This window comes from Artibeus jamaicensis, unplaced genomic scaffold, assembly GCF_021234435.1.
Source record: "Artibeus jamaicensis isolate MK-2021 breed Jamaican fruit bat unplaced genomic scaffold, CSHL_Jam_final scaffold_1283, whole genome shotgun sequence".
In the NCBI taxonomy this organism is placed as follows: domain Eukaryota; kingdom Metazoa; phylum Chordata; class Mammalia; order Chiroptera; family Phyllostomidae; genus Artibeus; species Artibeus jamaicensis.
In genome coordinates this window covers 15,053,101-15,073,046 of record NW_026522028.1, presented here as the reverse complement: position 1 = coordinate 15,073,046, position 19,946 = coordinate 15,053,101, and the positions used below count along the sequence as shown (strand labels likewise).

Genomic DNA, 19,946 nt, shown 5'->3' with positions numbered 1-19,946 from the left:
GTTGCCCTTTGTGCGTCCCCTGCTGGGAACTGGCCTGCAGGGAACCGGCCTGCAACCTAGGCATGTGCCCTGACTGGGAATTGAACCGCAACGTGTGGTTCGCAGGCCCGCACTCAATCCACTGAGCTACACCAGCCAGGGCTTAGAAGTCATTCTTAAACTAGATTTATTATAATACTTTGGCACGGCTTACCCCGCCCCCCCCCCCACCCCGCAAATAACCCATTATATAAGAGACTCCCACAGGAAAACTGGATGCAGGCTGAAGGAAAGTGAAAGGGAAAGGGGCTGGTGGACATGTGGAAAACCGGGCCTGAATGGGGCTGCTCACCTTGACCAGATGTGGTGCGTCCTGTCTGTTCAGTTGGTATTGCGGCAGTTGGTCCCAGTGGACTATCCAAGGGTGTCTGAGCACGAGGGCAGCAGTCAATCTCTGATGAGGGTCCACGTGAAGCATCTTTGACACCAGGTCCTGTAATGGGAAGAGTAGTAATAAAACAAGCTTAAACCTTTTTGTTTTTTTTTATAGCATTAGATACTGTTGAGCATTTTTCCTTCCTATGACACTATTTTTTCCTCACAGTAGGTAGATCTTTAGGCTCAAACCAATTTGGTCAATGTGACCATTTGTTTAAAAAAAAAAAGAGAAAGGAAAAACCTAAGTCTCTCTTCCCTGAGTAACATTAATTTTGGTGCATTATGAAGGGTGAATTACCATATTTTATGTATCTTTTGGGTTTTTTTGCTCTTTTTTTCCCCTTTGATATTCTAAGGTTTCCACATTTCTGTAGGCTTATTTCTAAGCAATTTTTAGCCACTTAAGACTTTTGTGCTGCTGATAATACTGAAACGCAGAATTGCCCAATTATAGAAATTTAATTGGAGAGTTCTAAATGCCTCTCCCAGGATTACAGAATTCTATTTTTTCTACTTCATAAGCAACTTGTGGGCATTACAGAAAAATCAGAAATACAGAGAGAAACAAAAGAATATAAAGAACACCCAGAATCCTACTCTTCCAGAGACAAAAGCTTTCTATTATCCAAATGTTTTGCTATTCATGAAACATAGATCCATATAATTGCTATATAATAGTTTTATACTCTCCAATAAAACACAATTGTGATTTCTAGAAGCCATGTACCACCTGTTTCACTCAAAACATATCTACTGAATATCCATTAAAAGCCATTATGCTAGGCATTGGGTATTCAACAGTGAAGAAAACAGAAAGGAACTGTGACCTCAGGAGGCTTTCAACCCTGTGAAGGAATTAATTTCAAAGCAAATAGTAAGTTATTTGATGGAATGAATAAATGTGAGGTACAGCTGGAGGAACACAGAGAGAAATATGACCTGAACAGGGTAGGGTGGCTTTGAAGTGACACCTTTAGGAAAATGAGACCCGAAGGAGAAGCAGGAGCTGGACTAGAGAAGGAAGGGAGAAACCGAGCATTTCAAGAAGATGGAGCAAAGTGTATTTGAGGGAAAGCCCTCAGGTGGGAGAGAACATGTCCCATTCAAGAACTAAAAGAAATGTAATATGGCTGCAAGCATATATTGTGAAGGGCGTAACAGCAGATAAAGTGGCAGAGGTAAGAAAGGATCAGACTGTGAAAGGCCCTTATAAGCCATATTAGCAAATTTGGACTTTTTCTGGAGGCAACGTATCATTTAAAGCAAGGGAGTGATATGGTCAGGCTTGTACTTGAGAGATTACACTCACTAGGTGTGGAGAAAAATGTATCAGAGGGGGCAAACCTGGAGACTCCAATTTGAGACTGGTGAGAGATGACAGTTTGGGGAGGTGGGTATAAAAGATGAAGAAATATGGATAGAATTGAGATACTTAAGAGAAAGAACTGACAGAACCTGGTGGTTGACTGGATATTTGGAATTGGGGAGGTGTTATTCCAAGTACTCCTCTGCTATTAGATATTTATAGTTTCTTACTTTTAGTTAACATTAACAGCTGAGAACAGGAGTAACTGAACAGAAGAATTAGAAATAAAAAGCAAAACAATTAGGGACCTCCTCTTCCAAATTCTGAATGTGGGCAAATGTGCTGCTTTAAATGAAGAAAAGGATGCAAAACTGCCCTGAGGTACAACACAACTCTTATAATTTTAATCAGATCTGCATGTTAACCAGTGTACTTTTGGCCAAGTCACTTAAAATCACTTCTGCTACTGCTACCCTTCAATGGCTACTCCTCCTAAGTTTTCTCTCTAAATAGTGGTATACTCCCTGAATTCCTCCCATGGCTCTCTTTTCGCTCTGCTCAGAAAAGCTCATTCATGCTCACGGCCCTAGCTACTACGGATGATGACAAGTCCTAATTTCAGTGTCTACCATAGACTTTGCTGCTAAGATCTAAGCCAGTTGCTTGGTGGACATCCAGATCTTAATTATACATCATGGAAACATTTCAAATTCGTAATGTCCAAATGTGCAATCACCACTCCTATCAAAACTACTTCTTTTGTATTCCACAGCTTGGTGAAGGACACTATCACCCACTCATTTGCCAGAGGTGGAAATGTGGACTGCACACCTGACATCTGCCTCCCCTTTGCTTTTTATGTTCAATACACCAGTTTATTCTGCCTCCTAAATTTGTCTTCTGTGTGGCTCAAATCCCACCACAACTGTTCTGGTTTAGATATTCATCATTCACGACCTGAAATACTGCAAAACCTCATGTGTAATGGCCCTAATATTGGGTCAGTGAAGACTGAATGAAATAATGTAGGTAAAAAGTGTCAGCACAGTCCATGGCACATAAGTGCTCAAAATGGTAGCTATGGTCCCATTCTTGTCAAAGCCACATATGGTTCATATGCTTGATGACAGTCACATGCGCAATTTGCTCTCGAGGGGACGCACCATATTGACAGTCTTCTCTCTCAATTTTGTGGGCATTCACTATATATTACATCATGCTTGTAATCGCAAGTCTTAACTGGACAAATTTGCAAAAATTATAAGTAATAATATGGCTGGCCATTTATAAGACAGGCAGTGAAATGGATGTAATTTTTGTGCTCTAGTTGTATATCTTTCTGACGTGTGTTTCTCTTTCACTCAAAAAAGCATACTGGAATTCAAGTGAATAAGAACCAAATGATAGAAATTAGAGAGATATAGCCTTGACTTACTTTAACTTATTAAAAAGCAGGCAATAGCTAAGCTCTGATACTTCACTTGGTAACATTACTTGATATGCCCCACAATCAATCATGACAGTTTGTGGCAAACTATATGGGTAAAAATAACTGTTCCACAGAGTGAACTTGAAACAGGAAAATCTGATCACTATAATGCTTCATATTTTTCAATAGTTCCCCAATACCTAGAGTGAACACCAAATCATGAGCATGACCTAGAAAGCCTTTCATAATCTGGATTCGTCAGTGACCCTCTTACACTGCACCCTGTACTAGTCATAACAAGCAACCTGCAGCTCCCTGGAGATGTTCTGCCCTTCCTATGCCATCATGACCATGAACAGCGTGTGCTAATCCCTCAGCACACGCTGAGGACTACATCCTTCTGTTCTCCAAAGCTACCTGGAAAACCCCTTCATTGCTTCTGGAAAACTTTCCTTGTAATCTTTCTCACCAAGCATCACCTGTGAACTTCTTAAGCACAGAAAACGTACTACCGTAGCAGCATATGTGACACTACTTGGCCATTTCCCAACTAGCCTGTGAGGTCCCTGAGATCAGGAATTCGGAGTCGTATCTTTTATCTCTGGGGCCTTCCCTTATGAAACACATTGTAGGTGCTCAACAGATGAGTTAAAGAGGAAACAAGTACCTAAAAAATGAATGATCTGGTTTAATAAATTTTACCGTTAAACAAGGAAAGGCTAACATTTCATTTTAAATGCAGTTATAAGACAAAACATTATCTACATAGACATTAAGCAGATTAGCTGAGGCCAAAAGTATCTACATAAATTTTGCCATACCCTATTTACTTATGCAATCACAGCAACTCAAGTTTCCATCCCTAAGAAAAATCAGTAAGCACTTTTACCAGTATGTATCTTCTTCATTTCCTCTATGTCTTTCTTACATTGAAGTGGAAAAAAGAGAATTTTTTTTTTACATTTTGAATAAACTTTTGCATTTCATATTTGGGTTTACTTTTCTGATTTTTTAAAATTTTTATTTAATTATTTTTCAAGTACATTTTTTTGTCTATTTCTCCCATCCCAGCCCCCCCCCCCGCCAGGTCTCCCCACCTCCCTCCCATTTCCCCGCCCCCAGTCCTCATCCCTGTGTCTTTCATACTTGTTCCTCGAAATCCCTCCCCCATTTTTCCCCTTAAATTCCCTTCTCTCTCCCCTCTGGTCACTGCCCACTCGTTCTCTATTTCAGTGTCTTTGTTTTTATTCTGTTTGCTTATTTGTTTTGTTGTTTAGCTTCCTGTTAAAGGTGAGATCATATGGTATTTGTCTTTCAACACCTGGCCTATTTCACTCAGCATAATGCTTTCCAGTTCCATCCATGTTGTTGCAAAGGGTAGTAGCTCCTTCTTTCTCTCTGCTGCATAGAATTCTATTGTGTATATGTACCACAATTTTTTGATCCATTCATTTACTGATGGGCACCTAGGTTGCTTCCAACTCTTGGCTATTGTAAATTGTGCTGCTATGAACATTGTGGTGCATAGGTTCTTTGAAACTGATGTTTTAGGAATCTTGGGATATAATCCTAGCAGTGGAATTGCTGGGTCAAAAGGCAGGTCGATTTTTATTTTTCTGAGAAAAGTCCATACTGTTTTCCATAAAGGTTGTACCAGTCTGCAATCCCACCAACAGTGAACTAAGGTCCCCTTTTCCCCACAACCTCTCCAACATTTGTTGTTTGTTGCTTTGTTTATGATAGCCATCCTGACTGGTGTAAAGTGGTATCTCATTGTGATTTTAATTTGCATCTCTCTAATAGCTAACGATATTGAGCATCTCTTCATGTGTCTCTGGATATTCTGTATGTGCCCTTTGGAGAAGTGTCTGTTCAAGTCCTTTTCCCATTTTTTAATTGGGTTAGATGTCTTCCTAGAGTGGAGTCGTGTAAGTTAAAAGAATTTTCAATGAATAGAGTGAAACTAAAGTTGAGGTAGAAAGCAAATCAGTGCCATTCAGGGGATGGCAGGTCTTCCAGTGAGAAAGGCTTTTCAAATGGATTTCAACCTGATACTCTAACTATGCTACTATTTATTGTGAAAAACATAAAACCCTTGTCTTTATAATATGGACCAAAAGTAAAACATGGTACAGTTATTCTAGGGACCTGGGGCTTTGGAATCAGCTATTTAGCTTGAAGCACCCACATATATCTGGGGTGTAGTGATGGACAAGTTCACACTACAATTCTGGGCCTTGGTTTCCTTCTGTGAATGGGGATAATACCACCTATTTCACAGGGTTGTTAAGAGGATTAAATGGATAATTTAGGTGAAGTGCAGCAAGAAGCACAGCATAGACATACAAATCATGAAGACTACCACTATTATTGTTTATTATATTCCTCATGATAAATATGTTATCTATATATCTAAAGGATGTATGCATCTAAAGCATGTATGGCTATTGAAGCCAAACCGATGCCTTTGGGAAAGAAAAAAATTGGTCCACATTTGAGTTCAAGTTATTTGGTAACATCACTTCAAAATACTACTTTATGAACAAGTTTCTAGCTGATATTATTTATTCCCAACAAGGATTATGAAAAATTACCTTAGCTGTATCTGAAACAGAATTCCAGTAACCACCACTGAGAGAGAATTTTCCGCTGCCGATGCGTGCCAATATTTCCTCTGGTGTATCATCAGGACCATTTGCAAATGGAGTGTAACTAATTTATAATAAAATTAAAATATCAATGAATAAAATTTCTTTGTTGATTGGTAATCTTTCTATTTACTTTCAGTGCCCAAAAAGTATTCTGAGTGATTAAATTAATATAATACTTCATTTAAAGTAAAAACTATCAACATGAAGTTCCATAAAACATCAGATCGAGGTATGTTATGAAATATTAATTAGACTTACAGAAAAATCCACTTAAGACTTTATGACACTAATAAATAGTACATTATAGAAAATTAGTAATGATAGAGGTATAAATGTAGTGTATGCATGCATGCACATGATGTATTATTAGAAAATGAGAAACATGAAAAGATATTAGAACAAAAATTTTGAAATAAACCTAAATAATATAAACAAAACACTGATAAATAAATGCTTGCAACATATAGTATACGCTTACCCAGTAAGCATTGTATAGAGGAGGACACCAAGACTCCATATGTCACAAGCAGCATCATAACCTTGTCGTTTTAAAACCTGGAAAATGTAAAACTTAGTATTAACACACCACTGTTTATCATATAGATTTACATAGGTTGTGGGAATGGAATTATATCTCCTAAGTCAATGCATATAAGAAAATGATCTACAGAAGACAATTAACAAACAAAACAATATATTGGAAAAAATACAATAAAAAAGATAATACAGCCCTGGCTGGTATGGCTCAGTGGATTGAGTGCCTGCCTGTAAACCAAAGGGTCACTGATTCGATTCCCAGTCAGGGCACATGCCTGGGTTGTGGGCCAGGTCCCCAGTAGGGGACGCGCGAGAGGCAACCACACACTGATGTTTTTCTCCCTCTTTTCCCTTCTAAATTGAATAAATAAAACCTTTAAAAAATATTTCAAAATTATTTAAAAAACATAATATATTAATCCTATTCTAGAACCTTCTAACAACTCATATATACATAAATTTTGGTATTTGAATGAACATTTATTGAATGCTTCCTTGGCACATAAAGGACTATAAAATAAATTGAAGGTAAATTTCCTATCTATTGATAAATGAATGTGTATTTTGTATGGGGTTGCAGAAATAGTTACATAAAATCAGATACTTTTAAGAATGCATATAACAGTACAAATGATGTAGTGTTAAACTGTATTTTTATATATATAATTTGATTCACTCAAACATTTAATAATGACCAATTATAACCAGGCATGAACTTTGAGAAATACAAAACAACTCAGGTTTCCTTAAGAAAATCAGAATCTGGCAGGAGAAATAAATATACAGGACAGAGACAAAATTAGGTCTATAGTTGTTTGTATGGAAAATAATACAATGATTAATAAACAACAACAAAAATAAACTGTTTTGCATACTCATAACTGTAAACCTACTTTTGCCCCACCCTATATATACAGTTAACAAGGGAACATGTTAAGTCTCATAAAATTATGTCTAAAGTACTATGGGTATAATGATGAGGAAGTAATACATTCCTGATATGAGGAAAGAAGGAAAGCCAGAGGACATCCTGTTTGTACTGTTCCTAGAAGTAAGAATTCAGGAGGCAAAGGGAGGAGGTAGGGGAGGGCAGAAGCAAGAGAGCAGAGCATAGGATTAGTTAGCAACAGTTTTGCATGGTCAGATCTCCAGGTAGGAAATACTAGAGAGACTCAATGGCTTTTATACACATGTTGTTAAGGAATTTAGATTTTTTTTCCTGTAGGCAATCAGATGTCACTGAAGCATTTAACAGGAAAACAAAAGCAGTAGACGTGCGTACCAGAAACATATTGTAACTCAAGGTATAGAGCAAATGCTGGCAAGAAGAGTGAGTGGAGACAAGGACACCTGATAGAAAGCAATTTGTAGGAAACTAAGTGAAAGGCTATAAGGACCTGCTCTAGTAGGGACTGAATATATAGGGGAAAGGGTCTAAAATATTTAGAAAACAAAATGGAAAGGATTTAGTGACAGACTGGATGTAAAATAAAAGATAGGGAGGATTTCAGGAAGATGTAAAAATCTGGACTGGGATGACTAAATGGAGACTAGGAGACAAAAAATGAAAAGATCAAGTCTAAGGAGACTTTAATCGTGGATATCCTGAAGATGAATTTGGAGGTAGGCTTTGAAGCAAAAAAACATTCCAATGGGCCAAGGCATAACAGCTACACGGTGACTTCTAGAAGCAGATTACTTGCATGAAGTAAGAAATACTCACAAGGAAAAATGAGATGGCTGGACCGCAGAATGACAAGAGAATGCAATGTGCACGCACCTAGGGGGTCACCTGGGGTGAGGTGATGGAAACAGGGGCTAGGATAGCAGTTCTGTGGACAGAAGAACCCTGTACTGCTTTGGGGGGATAACAAAGATAGTTACCATTTATGTAGCTAAAGACAAGAAGAGACTATGATGTTCTAGCCTTGGAGATACAGGAAGATAGTAACAAACCCAGGAAATGAAAAGGATATTAGGGAAGGTGGAAAATAAGCTGGTTTCCATGTAATTCCATGCACCAACATGCACATTATTGTTAGTGATAATAGACAGCTATAGATGTCTCATTATGCGGAAAGACACAAGTCAGGGGAGCGTGAGGATTACAGGTAGTAGCAGACTGATGACAGAATGAACTACAGTATTAACAGAAGAAAAGGGGAGCCATTTAAATTATTTGTTCAGTAAGTCTTCAGTTAAATAGCTATTAATTATTCTATATTAAACACCACAAACAAATTTTTAAATGTACTGAAATACTCCAAGGAAACTATTTCATAATTACCTCTGGTGCAACAAAATTTGCAGTGTAACAAGGTGTCATGAGAAGGCCATTTTCTGCTCTCAGCTGCTTGGCAAAGCCAAAATCACAAATTCGAATAGATTCTGGATTGCCAGATTCATCCACATAAAGAATATTGCTAGGTTTCAAGTCTCTGTGAACCACCTACAAAGTAAAGAGGTACATTTACAACATATTTCCATTATAGAAAATTCTTTATTCAAAACTGTCAGGCAATGCACTTAACTAGATAATGAGTGCTGACCTTTAAAGTATCCCAACTTTATAAAACGCTGACAATGTAAGTATAAAAGTTCTCTTAACACAGAACTGGAGCAAAGAGAGGAGTAAGAAAGAATAGTAGTTACTTTCCCCCTCTTTATCCAACTGAGTAAGTGAGTTAAGGAGATGTGCAAACAGCAATAATATCTGTCTCCAGGTTATACATTCATTACACAAATATTTATTGAGTGCCTATATTACATAAGGAGCTGCAGAAACTATGGTGAGCGAGACCCATAAGATCCTTGCCTTTGCACGCTAGGAGCTTACAAGGTAGTGGGGAGTTAGAGAATGAACAGTTGAGAGATGGTGCACAACTAGGGATGTCAGGGAAGGTCTGTAGAGGAGGTGACATCTGATCTAAGACCTTTAGAACAGAATGAACAAGCCAAACAGTGGGAGACAGTCATTCTAAGTAGAGGGAGCAACAAGGACAATGGATGTACACAACAAACTTATACTGGCAGGCTCAAAGGATTAGGCATGGGATTTAGGAGCAAAAAGGAAAAAAAAATATCCAGACTTTATGTAATGCCTATTTGATACCCGTGCAACAATGACACACACACACACACACACACACACACACACACACACACACACACACACAAAGATACCATTCCTTCAGAGTTTTGTATTATTTTTCTCCTTTAATCACCTACTTGAATACTTTTGTCATAAGCCTCTCTGACACTCCTTAATAGACTTATGTGTTTCTTCCATCACCAAATTCTGAGTCTATATTCTGATCAGTCACTTCAGTTTTAGTTCCTAACATCCTAAATGTGACTTCTCCAGACCATTTTAATAACTTATTATTGTGGAAACATTGAGAAAAGAACATAGAAGACACAGATAACTGCAAAGTCATAAACGCTGAGTTGACTAATTTCTGGGTACATAGTACTAGGTGACTCTTGAACAGCTAGAAGTCAAGAAGCTCTAGAATTAAATCAAAACAGTCCACTGTTAACTTCTAGGGGCAAAGACAAACAAAACAAGAATAAGTATTGAAAATAAACTCCTTAAGAAGTAATCTATTTTTTTCTTGCTTCTTGTTCCTCTTCACCTCTGTTTTCCTTTCCTCCCTCCCTCCCTCCATTTTCTTCTTTTGCCTTTGTTCCCTCTCAGACTTTCCTTTTTTTTAACAAACACAATTTTTTTTTAACTATTCACTAATAACTTGCAGGAAGAAATGAGAGGGCTGGCATTCACCAGCCAGAAGCCAGGTGACTATCCGGCCTCATCCGTTTGAAGAAATTCCTCTTATAAGTGAATGCAACCCCATGATTCTGTGGTTCAGTTTCTAAAGTTTAAATGGGCACATTTCCCAAGAGTACAGAGTGGCCCGGCAAAACGATGCTGTGACTTCCAGTTCAAAAGATCTCACCCCTTTTTTTCTTGGAAGTATAAGAATTTAACATAAACTAGCTAGGGTTTCAAAGCAGCACTTCAAGCATAATGGAAGATGTTTACATAGAGGAAGAATAGTGGGATAATTGAGCTAATAGTAGTTATTTTCCATTATGTGCATAAAGTAACCCCTCTACCTTTGTAATTTTAGCTCAAACATGAAGATAGAAAAAAGGGTGTTTGTGTGTGTGTGTATGTATACATGTACATAAATTTATATACATATATTTATTTTATATATATAAAATGTTAAAAAGACTTACCCCTTGTGCATGAAGATATTCAACAGTCTTGGTTATAGTAAACAGGACAGCGCTGGCCTCTCGTTCAGAGAAAAATTTCTGTCTAAGAATTTTATCCAGCAATTCGCCCCCTTTCATAAGTTCTGTCACGACATACACATACTTTCCATCATCATATACCTATAAAATTCAACACAAAAATGGAAAAAAATTATTTGAAGCTCTACATGTGTTCAGAACAAAGTTTTGCATATTAAAGAGAAAGTAAAACTTACTTTATACTCAAGGAAAATTTTACTTATCACAACCAATGGAGGATATAAATCCTGCAGTTTTAAACACATAAAGATATTAAAATAGAAACTGAGGAGACTGAATGTCAGAAAAATGACCTGTAATTTCTTCCTGTGAAGAAACTATGGGCATTGTATACAAAGAGGCACTAAACTCTTGCAGTTAAGGTCTGTTCCTCTTGATCTTTCTATCTTCTGCTGAGGGCAGGCAATAGTACAAAGACATACTCCTGTGATTTTCCTGGAACTTCTGCAATTGCAGAAATTCCATAGTTATATACATAGTACAGTGAATTATTCTGGTTCTGGTTAAACTGAAAGTCAAGTTGTGGCAAAAATTAAGTAGGAAGATTAAGCAGCAGAGAGAAATTCCATCCAATCACCCAGAAGCACACCAGTTTACTCCTACTGCAGAAAGTGCTCACTGTAATTTGGGATTTTATATTCCAGGCAATCCTGAACTGAAATAACACCTTTATTACATTTCAGTCTCTTCTATTCCCTCTTCACTAGAATTACTGTACATCTTTATTTAGCTCCAAAAGAGGTACCATGTACCAGGGTGCCAAATATGGAAAAAACAAAGTAGTTGCCCTGAAAATTTTAAAAACATTTTATTTGTTTTTTTTTTATTTTTAGAGAGAGGGGAAGGAGAGAGGGAGAGATACATCAATGTGTGGTTGCCTCTCACATGCCCCATACTGGGGACCTGGCCTGCAACCCAGGCATGTGGCCTGACCGAGAATCAAACCAGTAATACTTTGGTTCGCAGGCCTGCACTCATTCCACTGAGCCAGATCAGCCAGGGCAAAAGTTTTTTATTTCAGTAGGGAGAAAAGAGACATAGATACAAGAATTTTAAAACTACTGGAGATACTGTAATAAAAGTGGGGAAAATTTTAGAGACTTTGGAATTTGAAATGAGGGAAGGAGCAAAGATGTGAAAAATGACAACAGCTTAGGAAGTTTCCAAGGCAAAAATGAGAGAAAGTGTTTTTTACATTTCCTTTTTAATTTATTGGTTGGATTCTTGAAGGTTATATGAACTAAAAAGTCACTTAGGTTGAAGAGCTTCACATTCTAATGGGACTAAACTAACATTTCCCTTGTAACAATGAGCAGTGATAAATTAATCTGAAGAAACTGGAGTTTTGGTTCAGAAGGAGAAGGCAGGGTAAACTTTGGAATTCCCAACATCTTAAAGGTGAAGGGTTCTTAAGAAATCCTCTGGCTCAGCTGGCCATGTGACACCTGGTATACCACAACCACAAATGGCCCGTGAGTCTATGTGACCACCACCAGCAAGAAAGAACTCAGTGCTGCCTGGGGGTTTCGAACCCTTTGCCAAGAGCGCTGTTATGATCAAAGTCAAAGGTAGTAGGGAAAGGATACCTTACTTGTCCTTAGGATGGTGATGGGCAAGGCAGGCTTCCTGGAGGAAATAATGCTTTAGCAAAGTCTTAGATGTGCAGTAGTTGGTCAGGTAAAAAAGGAAAAGGGTGGAAATGGGAGGGAGGTGGGGAGCACTGGGGGGGTTGGCTGGGATGGGAGTAAAAGACAGAAAAATGCACTTGAACAATTAAATTTTTTTAAAAAAGAAAGGAAATGGTGCTCTCAACTGAGGGAACCATAAAGTCAAAGACAGAGCAGCATGAGGAAATGAGGCATGTTCAAAAATTTATACATACTGGAGCATGGCTGGAGCACAGGGTGTGTGAGAACAGTACTATTCATAGAGGAAGGCAGGGAGCAGAGGTGAGGAGGGGTATGAACTACAGGCAGGGAAGTGACATGGTTAGATACCAGTGCAGCTCTCCCTGGCAGTATTGTGAAAAACAGTTTGGGGGGTCCATAGACTGTGGAGACTAGTCGATCCTGAATATTAAATAATACCCAAATGTTCCAGTGAATGCAAACATTAAAAGCAATAATGTCAATAGTTTTCTTCTTATAGAGAAAGTAGAAAAATTAATGATGGAAACATATTTTCTTTATGTCTGAAATTGTGCTATATATGTTATCCTCTAACCTATTTTTTTTACTTACTATATTCAGTTCTTTGTCTACCATATGATATTTGAAAATACTTCAGATGCAAATTAGACAACTGATTCAGATGTCTATATTAAAGAATCTACTTACGTCCTTTAGAGTAATAATGTTTGGATGCTGTCCATAACGAAGAAGAATTTCAATTTCCTCTGTTGGGTCTCTCTTGCTTTTATCAATAATCTAAAAAGCAAATAGTAATCACAAAAATCTCATGAACTGTGCATTTATAAACCTGTGTTTCCTTAAGATGCTACACAGACCTTGTGTAGCATCTTATGGAAACAATGTACATATAAACCATTTATGAACCAGTTTTATTCAAGTACCTGCCCACACTGTCTATTCAGAATTAAAAAGCCAGTTTTGCTGCAGATGTCAAGGCTGCAAAGTAAATTCTATGCCACGAGTCACATTCCTACCAGGTCTCTCCCGTGTAAGTTTATAGTAAGTTTAGGACTTACTAAAAACTCAAAAGCCTCCGGAAAAGGTACCAAGAATATGGTTAATAGCTTTCTTTCATCCTTAAACATTGTAAACTTCTGGGAACTCCTTAAGCCTTGTCAATACAGATAATTAAGAGCAATATATATATACATCTATATATATAAAGAAATATATAAAACACCACCACTAGCATCTGTTTATTGAATTAACTTCCTTTAATAAAATGCTTCAATGGAATGTCCCATTAGTTGTAAGCTACTTATAAAAAATTAATTAACAGTTAAGTAGAGCAAACTTATTTTTGAAGCTAGGCAGAAAGCTAAGCAGAAAACCACACCTAGAATTTTACTAGGCTAGAATTAAGTTTAATTATTACAATAAAGCTCTTTAAAATACTAATGTAGCTTTCCAACCCTCTTATGTCAGCTGCTGCTTAAAAAAAAAAAGATTTTATTTATTTTTAGAGAGAGGGGGAGGGAGGGAGAAAGAGAGGGAGAGAAACATCAATGTGTGGTTTCCTATTGAGCACCCCTACTGGGGACCTAGCCCACAACCCAGGCATGTGCCCAGACTGGGAATTGAACCAGTGTCCTTTTGGTTTGCAGGCCAGCACGCAATCGACTGACAAGCCAGGGCTTATGTCAACTGTTTCTTAAAAATATTTCTCTTAAGGTTTTAATCTGCTAAAGTAATATTGTATTTAAATAAGGTTTGCTTTTATTTCACCCAAAAGGTAGTTGGACTCTGGCAGGCAGCTCAGGTGGTTAAAGCACTGTCCTGATAAGCCAAAGTTGTGGGTTCAGTCTTTGGTCAAGGCACATACAAGAATCAAGCAATGAATGGATAAATAAGTGGAACAACAAAATGATGTTTCTTTTTCTCACTTCCTCTGTCTCTAAAATCAATCAAAAAAATTTTAAAGGTAGTTGGAAATAAATTTGGTCACCTTCATATTTTCAATTTTAAAAGAGCTTAGTAAGAATATACCAATGATGTATTATAGAATTGTGGCCCTGAAACCTGTACAATTTTATTAAACAATGTCACCCCAATACATTCAATTAAAAATAAATAAATATACAGCTTAGTAATTAATGTATGCAATACCCAAATGCTCCAGCAACCTAGCTTGAAAATCTCAACATGAGCCAAATCTGCTGTCTAAAAATGGAGTTAGCTATAAAATAGTTTTTTTGTTTGGAAAACAGGGAAGACAAACATATAGGTGCCCACTGTAATCAACTGTAAATGATAGTGTGGAATTAGGCAAATAGGTTATTAAGAGGAAAGGTATACGGAATAGACATGCTAATTCAAGGGATATGATCTGGGGCTAGTCCTTTGAAAATCGGAACACACTGGAAGTGTTATTTTTGGCAACGTTCTTTCTGATCTGCTAATTTGAGCCCAGCTTACATTAAATCCATACTTGTGCTTGTGGATCTTGGATTTGTAGTCATTTCAGCAGAAATCAAGTTATGCTAGGATTGGTTTTATGAATCTAATTTAAGTCACAAGAATCTACAAATAGCTTCAAGATATTTTCAAAGTTTTGTTAGCTCCTGGACATTTTTTTTTTCCTTTTTCTGGTGTGTTTATGGAGGCAAGATACATCCTTAAACTGCCTGCCAAGTGCATAATTCACCTTCTCTTTCATGTAAGCAATCTGAAAATTTCTAAGTTCTCCAGATTTCACTATGAGCAACGAGTACAAGAGCAAATTAAAATTTATTTCCAGTTTATCCTTAGAATTGACAGAAAGCCACCCTGACTGGTGTTGTTCAGTGGACTGACTGTTAGCCAGCCTGCAAATTAAAGGGTTGCTGGTTCCATCCCAGTATAGGGCACATGCTTGAGTTGCAGGCCAGGTTCCCAGTAGGTGGCGCAAGAGAGACATCCACATATTGATGTTTCTCCTCTTTCTCCCTCCCTTACCATCTATAAGATAGACAAATAAATAAACGAATAAATAAAATCTTAAAAAAAAAAGAACTGACAGAGAGCCTTGTGGACACTGATGACTTTTTAAAGCAATTAGATCCATGTTTAGAGCAATTAGAAATATGTTTAGAATAGTAAGAACAATTTTTGTGTGTTTGTCTTCTCAGATATTTGCTATACTATATAAAACATTCATTTTTATTTTTATATATGAAATCATACTATATATCTAGATAAATAGATGGATCCGTGGAAGTAATCATAATTAATGCCTCTCTCCCACTAACTAAACACAAGCTACCCATACTTACAGATAGTTCTAAGGTTGCAGGTCAGTTGAAAGCTTTAGCTATTAGTTGAATTGCCTGTGATGGGAGAGAACAGGCTACCATTCCAAGAAGTGAAAAGGCAGAGACTTGAATATCATGTTTGTTTACATATAACTAAAGGTTTGCAACTCAAAATTTATCATAGAGCTATGTGTCTTGGTTTTGGCTTGGAAAAATCTTACTGTCTTACATACCTGATAAAATTAAAACTAATGATAATAAATGTTATGACAGTGGTTCTTATTTTTTTTATTGGCTTACATATTCTTTTAAACATGAAGGAAGTGTGTATCACTTTTTTAAAAGATTTTATTTATTTATTTTTAGAGAGAGGGGAAGGGAGGAGAAAAAGGGAGAGAAACATCAGCGTGTGGTTATCCCTGGTGTACTCCTCACGGGGGACCAGGCCTGCAACCCAGGCACATGCTCTGACTGGGAATCAAACCAGCAACCGTCCAGTTCGCAGGCTGGTGCTCAATCCACTGAGCTGCACCAGCCAGGGCTAAATCACTTTTTCATTAGAAAAATGTAAACATACAAAATTTGGTACACAATTTTGAGGAATTCCTTGACACCTTGACCATAAAATGGGAGGCTTTTGAGACTAACAGGGGTGCCACAAAAAAATCAGGTCAGGTGTAAACTGCCATTGTCCTGAGCAAACTGGATATGCACTACCTTCACTTTAGCTCATAGGGGAATCCATGATTCCTTGGTGATCATTAGCCAGATATTTAAATTAACTGTAGCTTTTTATAACAAAAGACACATTTACCATAAATAAAAACTGTTAAAGTTGCATTTTAAATATTTTATTTATTTATTTTTCAAGAGAGGGGAAGGGGATGAGAAAGAGAGAGAGAAATACCAATGTGTGGTTGCCTCTTATGCATCCCCTACTGAGGGCCCAACCTGGCCCAAAACCCAGGCAATGTGCCCTGATTGGGAATAGAACCAGCGACCCTATGGTTCACAGGCTGGCACTCAATCCACTGAACCACACCATCCAGGGCATAAAGTTGCATTTTATATCTAAAAACATTTACCTTCACTGCAAACTCCATGTTTGTGGCTTTATGTATACATCTCTTGCAAACAGAGTAGGAGCCGACTCCAATATCTTCTTTTACTTCATATCCATCAGTAAACTGAATACTGTTCCTGTGCAACTGCTACAAACACAATTAAAAATTGACAAAGGGTTCTGTAATGACTTTGGTACATTTCATAATAGGGGAATATGTTACTCAACATGCATTGTTGATATTAAGTATAAATGAGTATCAGTAAAAATAAAAATCAATCTTTAAATCATTTATTCTATACCACATATCTTAGAAGTGTCTACAATAAAATGTACAGCATGAAATATGCCCTTTAAAAAGCTTACAATAAAATGAAAAAATTAAATATGTACAACAGAAAACGCAGACCTGCTTGGAAAGGGTCGACAGCCTTGCCTGTGACTGAGCCCTATTCTATTCCCCAGAAGGCCATAGGTCTTTGAAGTACCTCTGCAAATAGGGAGAAGTTTGAAACCTCTGGTAGAGAAGAAAAGATTTAGCAGGATTCAGAATTAGAACATCTGGATTCTTGTCTCAGATGTACCACTTGTAGGTTGTATAACCTTGAACTTGGGTTTTCTCAGAGGGTAATGGTGAGGATTAAATAATGTATTTGAAGGTGATACCTATTATCAACATTTTGGACTATTGGGAGGAGCTGTAACTTCCTTTCTCCACCCTCAAGTCATAGCTTCAATACAACTTCTTCTTAGAGAAGCCATTGACCCTGGGTTAAGGACAAATAACATGGAGGACGATGAACAGCAAATCGCTAGTTCCACAACAGGCTGAGAGAAGTTGTGCTGCCCTGGGCTATACTGATAGGAGACTCCCCCATGCCTATAGCTGCATATAGGTTAAAACTTCAGTTCTGCAGAATATATGTTTGTAATTTCTATGTTTGGTATAGAAGTTATGACCTTAAAACTTTGCAGTACATCACATGGTTGTCATAGTAAAAGGGACAAAATATTTCAACATAAACTCTGTTCAAAAACCAGTGTTTAAATTGGTTTTCTAGAAAGTGGAGAAAGCAAGATGACTGGCTCTCTCTCTCTCTCTCTCTCTCTCTCTCACACACACACACACACACACACACACACACACACACAAACTTTAGAGTGAAAGCAATTTAATTATCAAGGAAATTCAAGCACTAATTACACCCTCAAAACAATTCCCTCTATGATTAAAAAGGTAAATTAAATTTATCTTTCCATGATACTAGGATGGGAAGAAATAAATCTAATGTTTTGTACCAGTCCTCTTTACTAACATTTAATTTACTAGTCTGGTCTCCTGTTATAAACAGCAACACACACCTAGGAACCTGCTTCTGTGGCTTTTACCTCTTTTTTCTCCAACTGCAATAAACAGATGGCATAATGAGGTAAGAGGCACCCTAAGGCGGCATCCATAACCATTTCTGCCTAATGACAATGGAGGCTCCAAAAGAACAAGGACACAAAACTTGACAAACTTTAAGATTTAAGTTCCTTTTTATTTCTTATGTTTCTATGGCAGAGGTTGGAAAAATATAGCCTGCGGGCCAAATCTGGTTCACTACCAGTTTTTCTAAAGAAAGTCTCCCCGGCACACAGCCATGCTCATTCATTTTGGCATTGTCTATGGCTGCTTTTGTGCCACAGTGGCAGAGCTGAGTAGTCGCAACAGAGATCATATAGCATACAAAGCCTCAAATATTTATCATCAGCCCTTTACAGAAAAAGACCCCTCTTCTGAGGCATCAGGGAATCAGGAGACAGACCTCAGTTCATCAGAGCTGACTTGACAAGAGGCAGAGGCTGAAAGAAACTAGGCCTGATACACATTTTGAGGCACAGGAGAGGGGAGAGACAAGATGGTGATACTTATTTTAACTCTCTTAGAATTCCCACTTTCAAGTCACATAAGTATACAGGATTCTGTCGTATGCAACCTTTCCAAAGGCATATGACAGAGGTTTCTAAAAGTAGTATCAATGGTATAAAATGTATTTTAAGCTGCCCACTTAAGTCAGATCAAATCTAATGTAATTATTCATACAACAAACTATATCTTACAACACTTCCAATTTAAAATTACTTAGACATTCACTCACCTGAACAATTGAATGGACACCAACTGTCTGCATAGCTTGGCTTTCATCATCTGAGGTAATAGCAACAAAACTAAACCCTCGAAAAAGCTGATGTGCATTAGCACTAGGTGGAATGCCAGGTGAATCTGAAAAGAATAATAAATTACTAAGAAGGTAATAACCTTGAAAGGTAAATAACAGAAGAATTGTCCACAGTACAACCTTTTATACTTTTTCTGGAATTCTACTCTCAGGCACCTAGTACTTACAGGATAACTCAGGGAGGCACTGTATCAGATCTGTCCTAATGGTTTTACTGCCACAGCGCTAATATCCCAGGCCCTCAGAGCCCAGAAAAATAGCTAATTCATTTGAGAATATAATAAATCAATGAATTATTGGGTTAATGCTATCCTAAATTAGCACTGTCCCATAGAATTTCCTGCAGTGATGAAAATTCCCTTTTTCTGTGCTAACAGAATAAATATGGTGGCCACTAGCCATATATCTCTTGAGCATCTGGAATGTGGTTAGTGTGACTAACAAACAAAAATTTTAATTTTAATTAATTTAAATTTAAATAGTCATATGTGGCTACTGGCTACCACATTGGATGGTGCAACCCTAAATGGTAACCTAACAAGGTTGATCTACAGATAATTTAGGAAAAAAGAATTTAGTTCAGTGGTCCTGGTACATAATGTCAGAATCTAAAAATCTAAACTATTAATTAAAACTATTATATATATTTAAGGATCAAAAGCAATTTCCAGGACAATCATGGTATGTAGTCCTTAAAATATATTCATGATATGACATGTATTTTTATTCAAAGTATTTATCGGGATCTACTGACATTAACAGAAAAATACTTTAATAATATAGTTAATGTTCATTTTATTTATTTATTTTTAAAGATTTTATTCATTTATGTTTAGAGAAGAAGGGAAGGAGAGGGTGAGAAATATCAATGTATGGTTGCCTCTCATGTGTCCCCCATTGGGAACTGGCCTGCAATCCAGGCATGTACCCTGAATGGGAATTGAACCATGATCCCTTAGTTCACAGGCCCGCGCTCAATCCACTGAGCTACACCAACGAGGGCTAATGTTCATTTTAAAGACAAACAATAAATATGTGTTATTCATAAATATAAACACATAACTAGGCACACTAATATTT

The 19,946-nt window shown here is 37.3% G+C and overlaps 1 protein-coding gene across 5 annotated transcripts in view; it reads right to left on the bottom strand.

Annotated features, from left to right (window-relative positions):
* The window catches only part of RPS6KA3 (ribosomal protein S6 kinase A3), a 112,797-nt gene that overhangs the window by 6,678 nt on the left and 86,173 nt on the right, over nucleotides 1-19,946 (bottom strand). For all 5 annotated transcript variants that reach the window (XM_037157433.2, XM_037157437.2, XM_037157434.2 and 2 more), the window contains 8 exons: nucleotides 18,786-18,910; nucleotides 16,667-16,792; nucleotides 12,997-13,086; nucleotides 10,583-10,741; nucleotides 8,628-8,789; nucleotides 6,282-6,358; nucleotides 5,747-5,864; nucleotides 332-472 (listed from right to left, as the gene is read on the bottom strand). In XM_037157433.2, coding sequence (XP_037013328.1) covers nucleotides 332-472; nucleotides 5,747-5,864; nucleotides 6,282-6,358; nucleotides 8,628-8,789; nucleotides 10,583-10,741; nucleotides 12,997-13,086; nucleotides 16,667-16,792; nucleotides 18,786-18,910 — 998 coding nt within the window. The remainder of the gene's footprint in view (nucleotides 1-331; nucleotides 473-5,746; nucleotides 5,865-6,281; nucleotides 6,359-8,627; nucleotides 8,790-10,582; nucleotides 10,742-12,996; nucleotides 13,087-16,666; nucleotides 16,793-18,785; nucleotides 18,911-19,946) is intronic.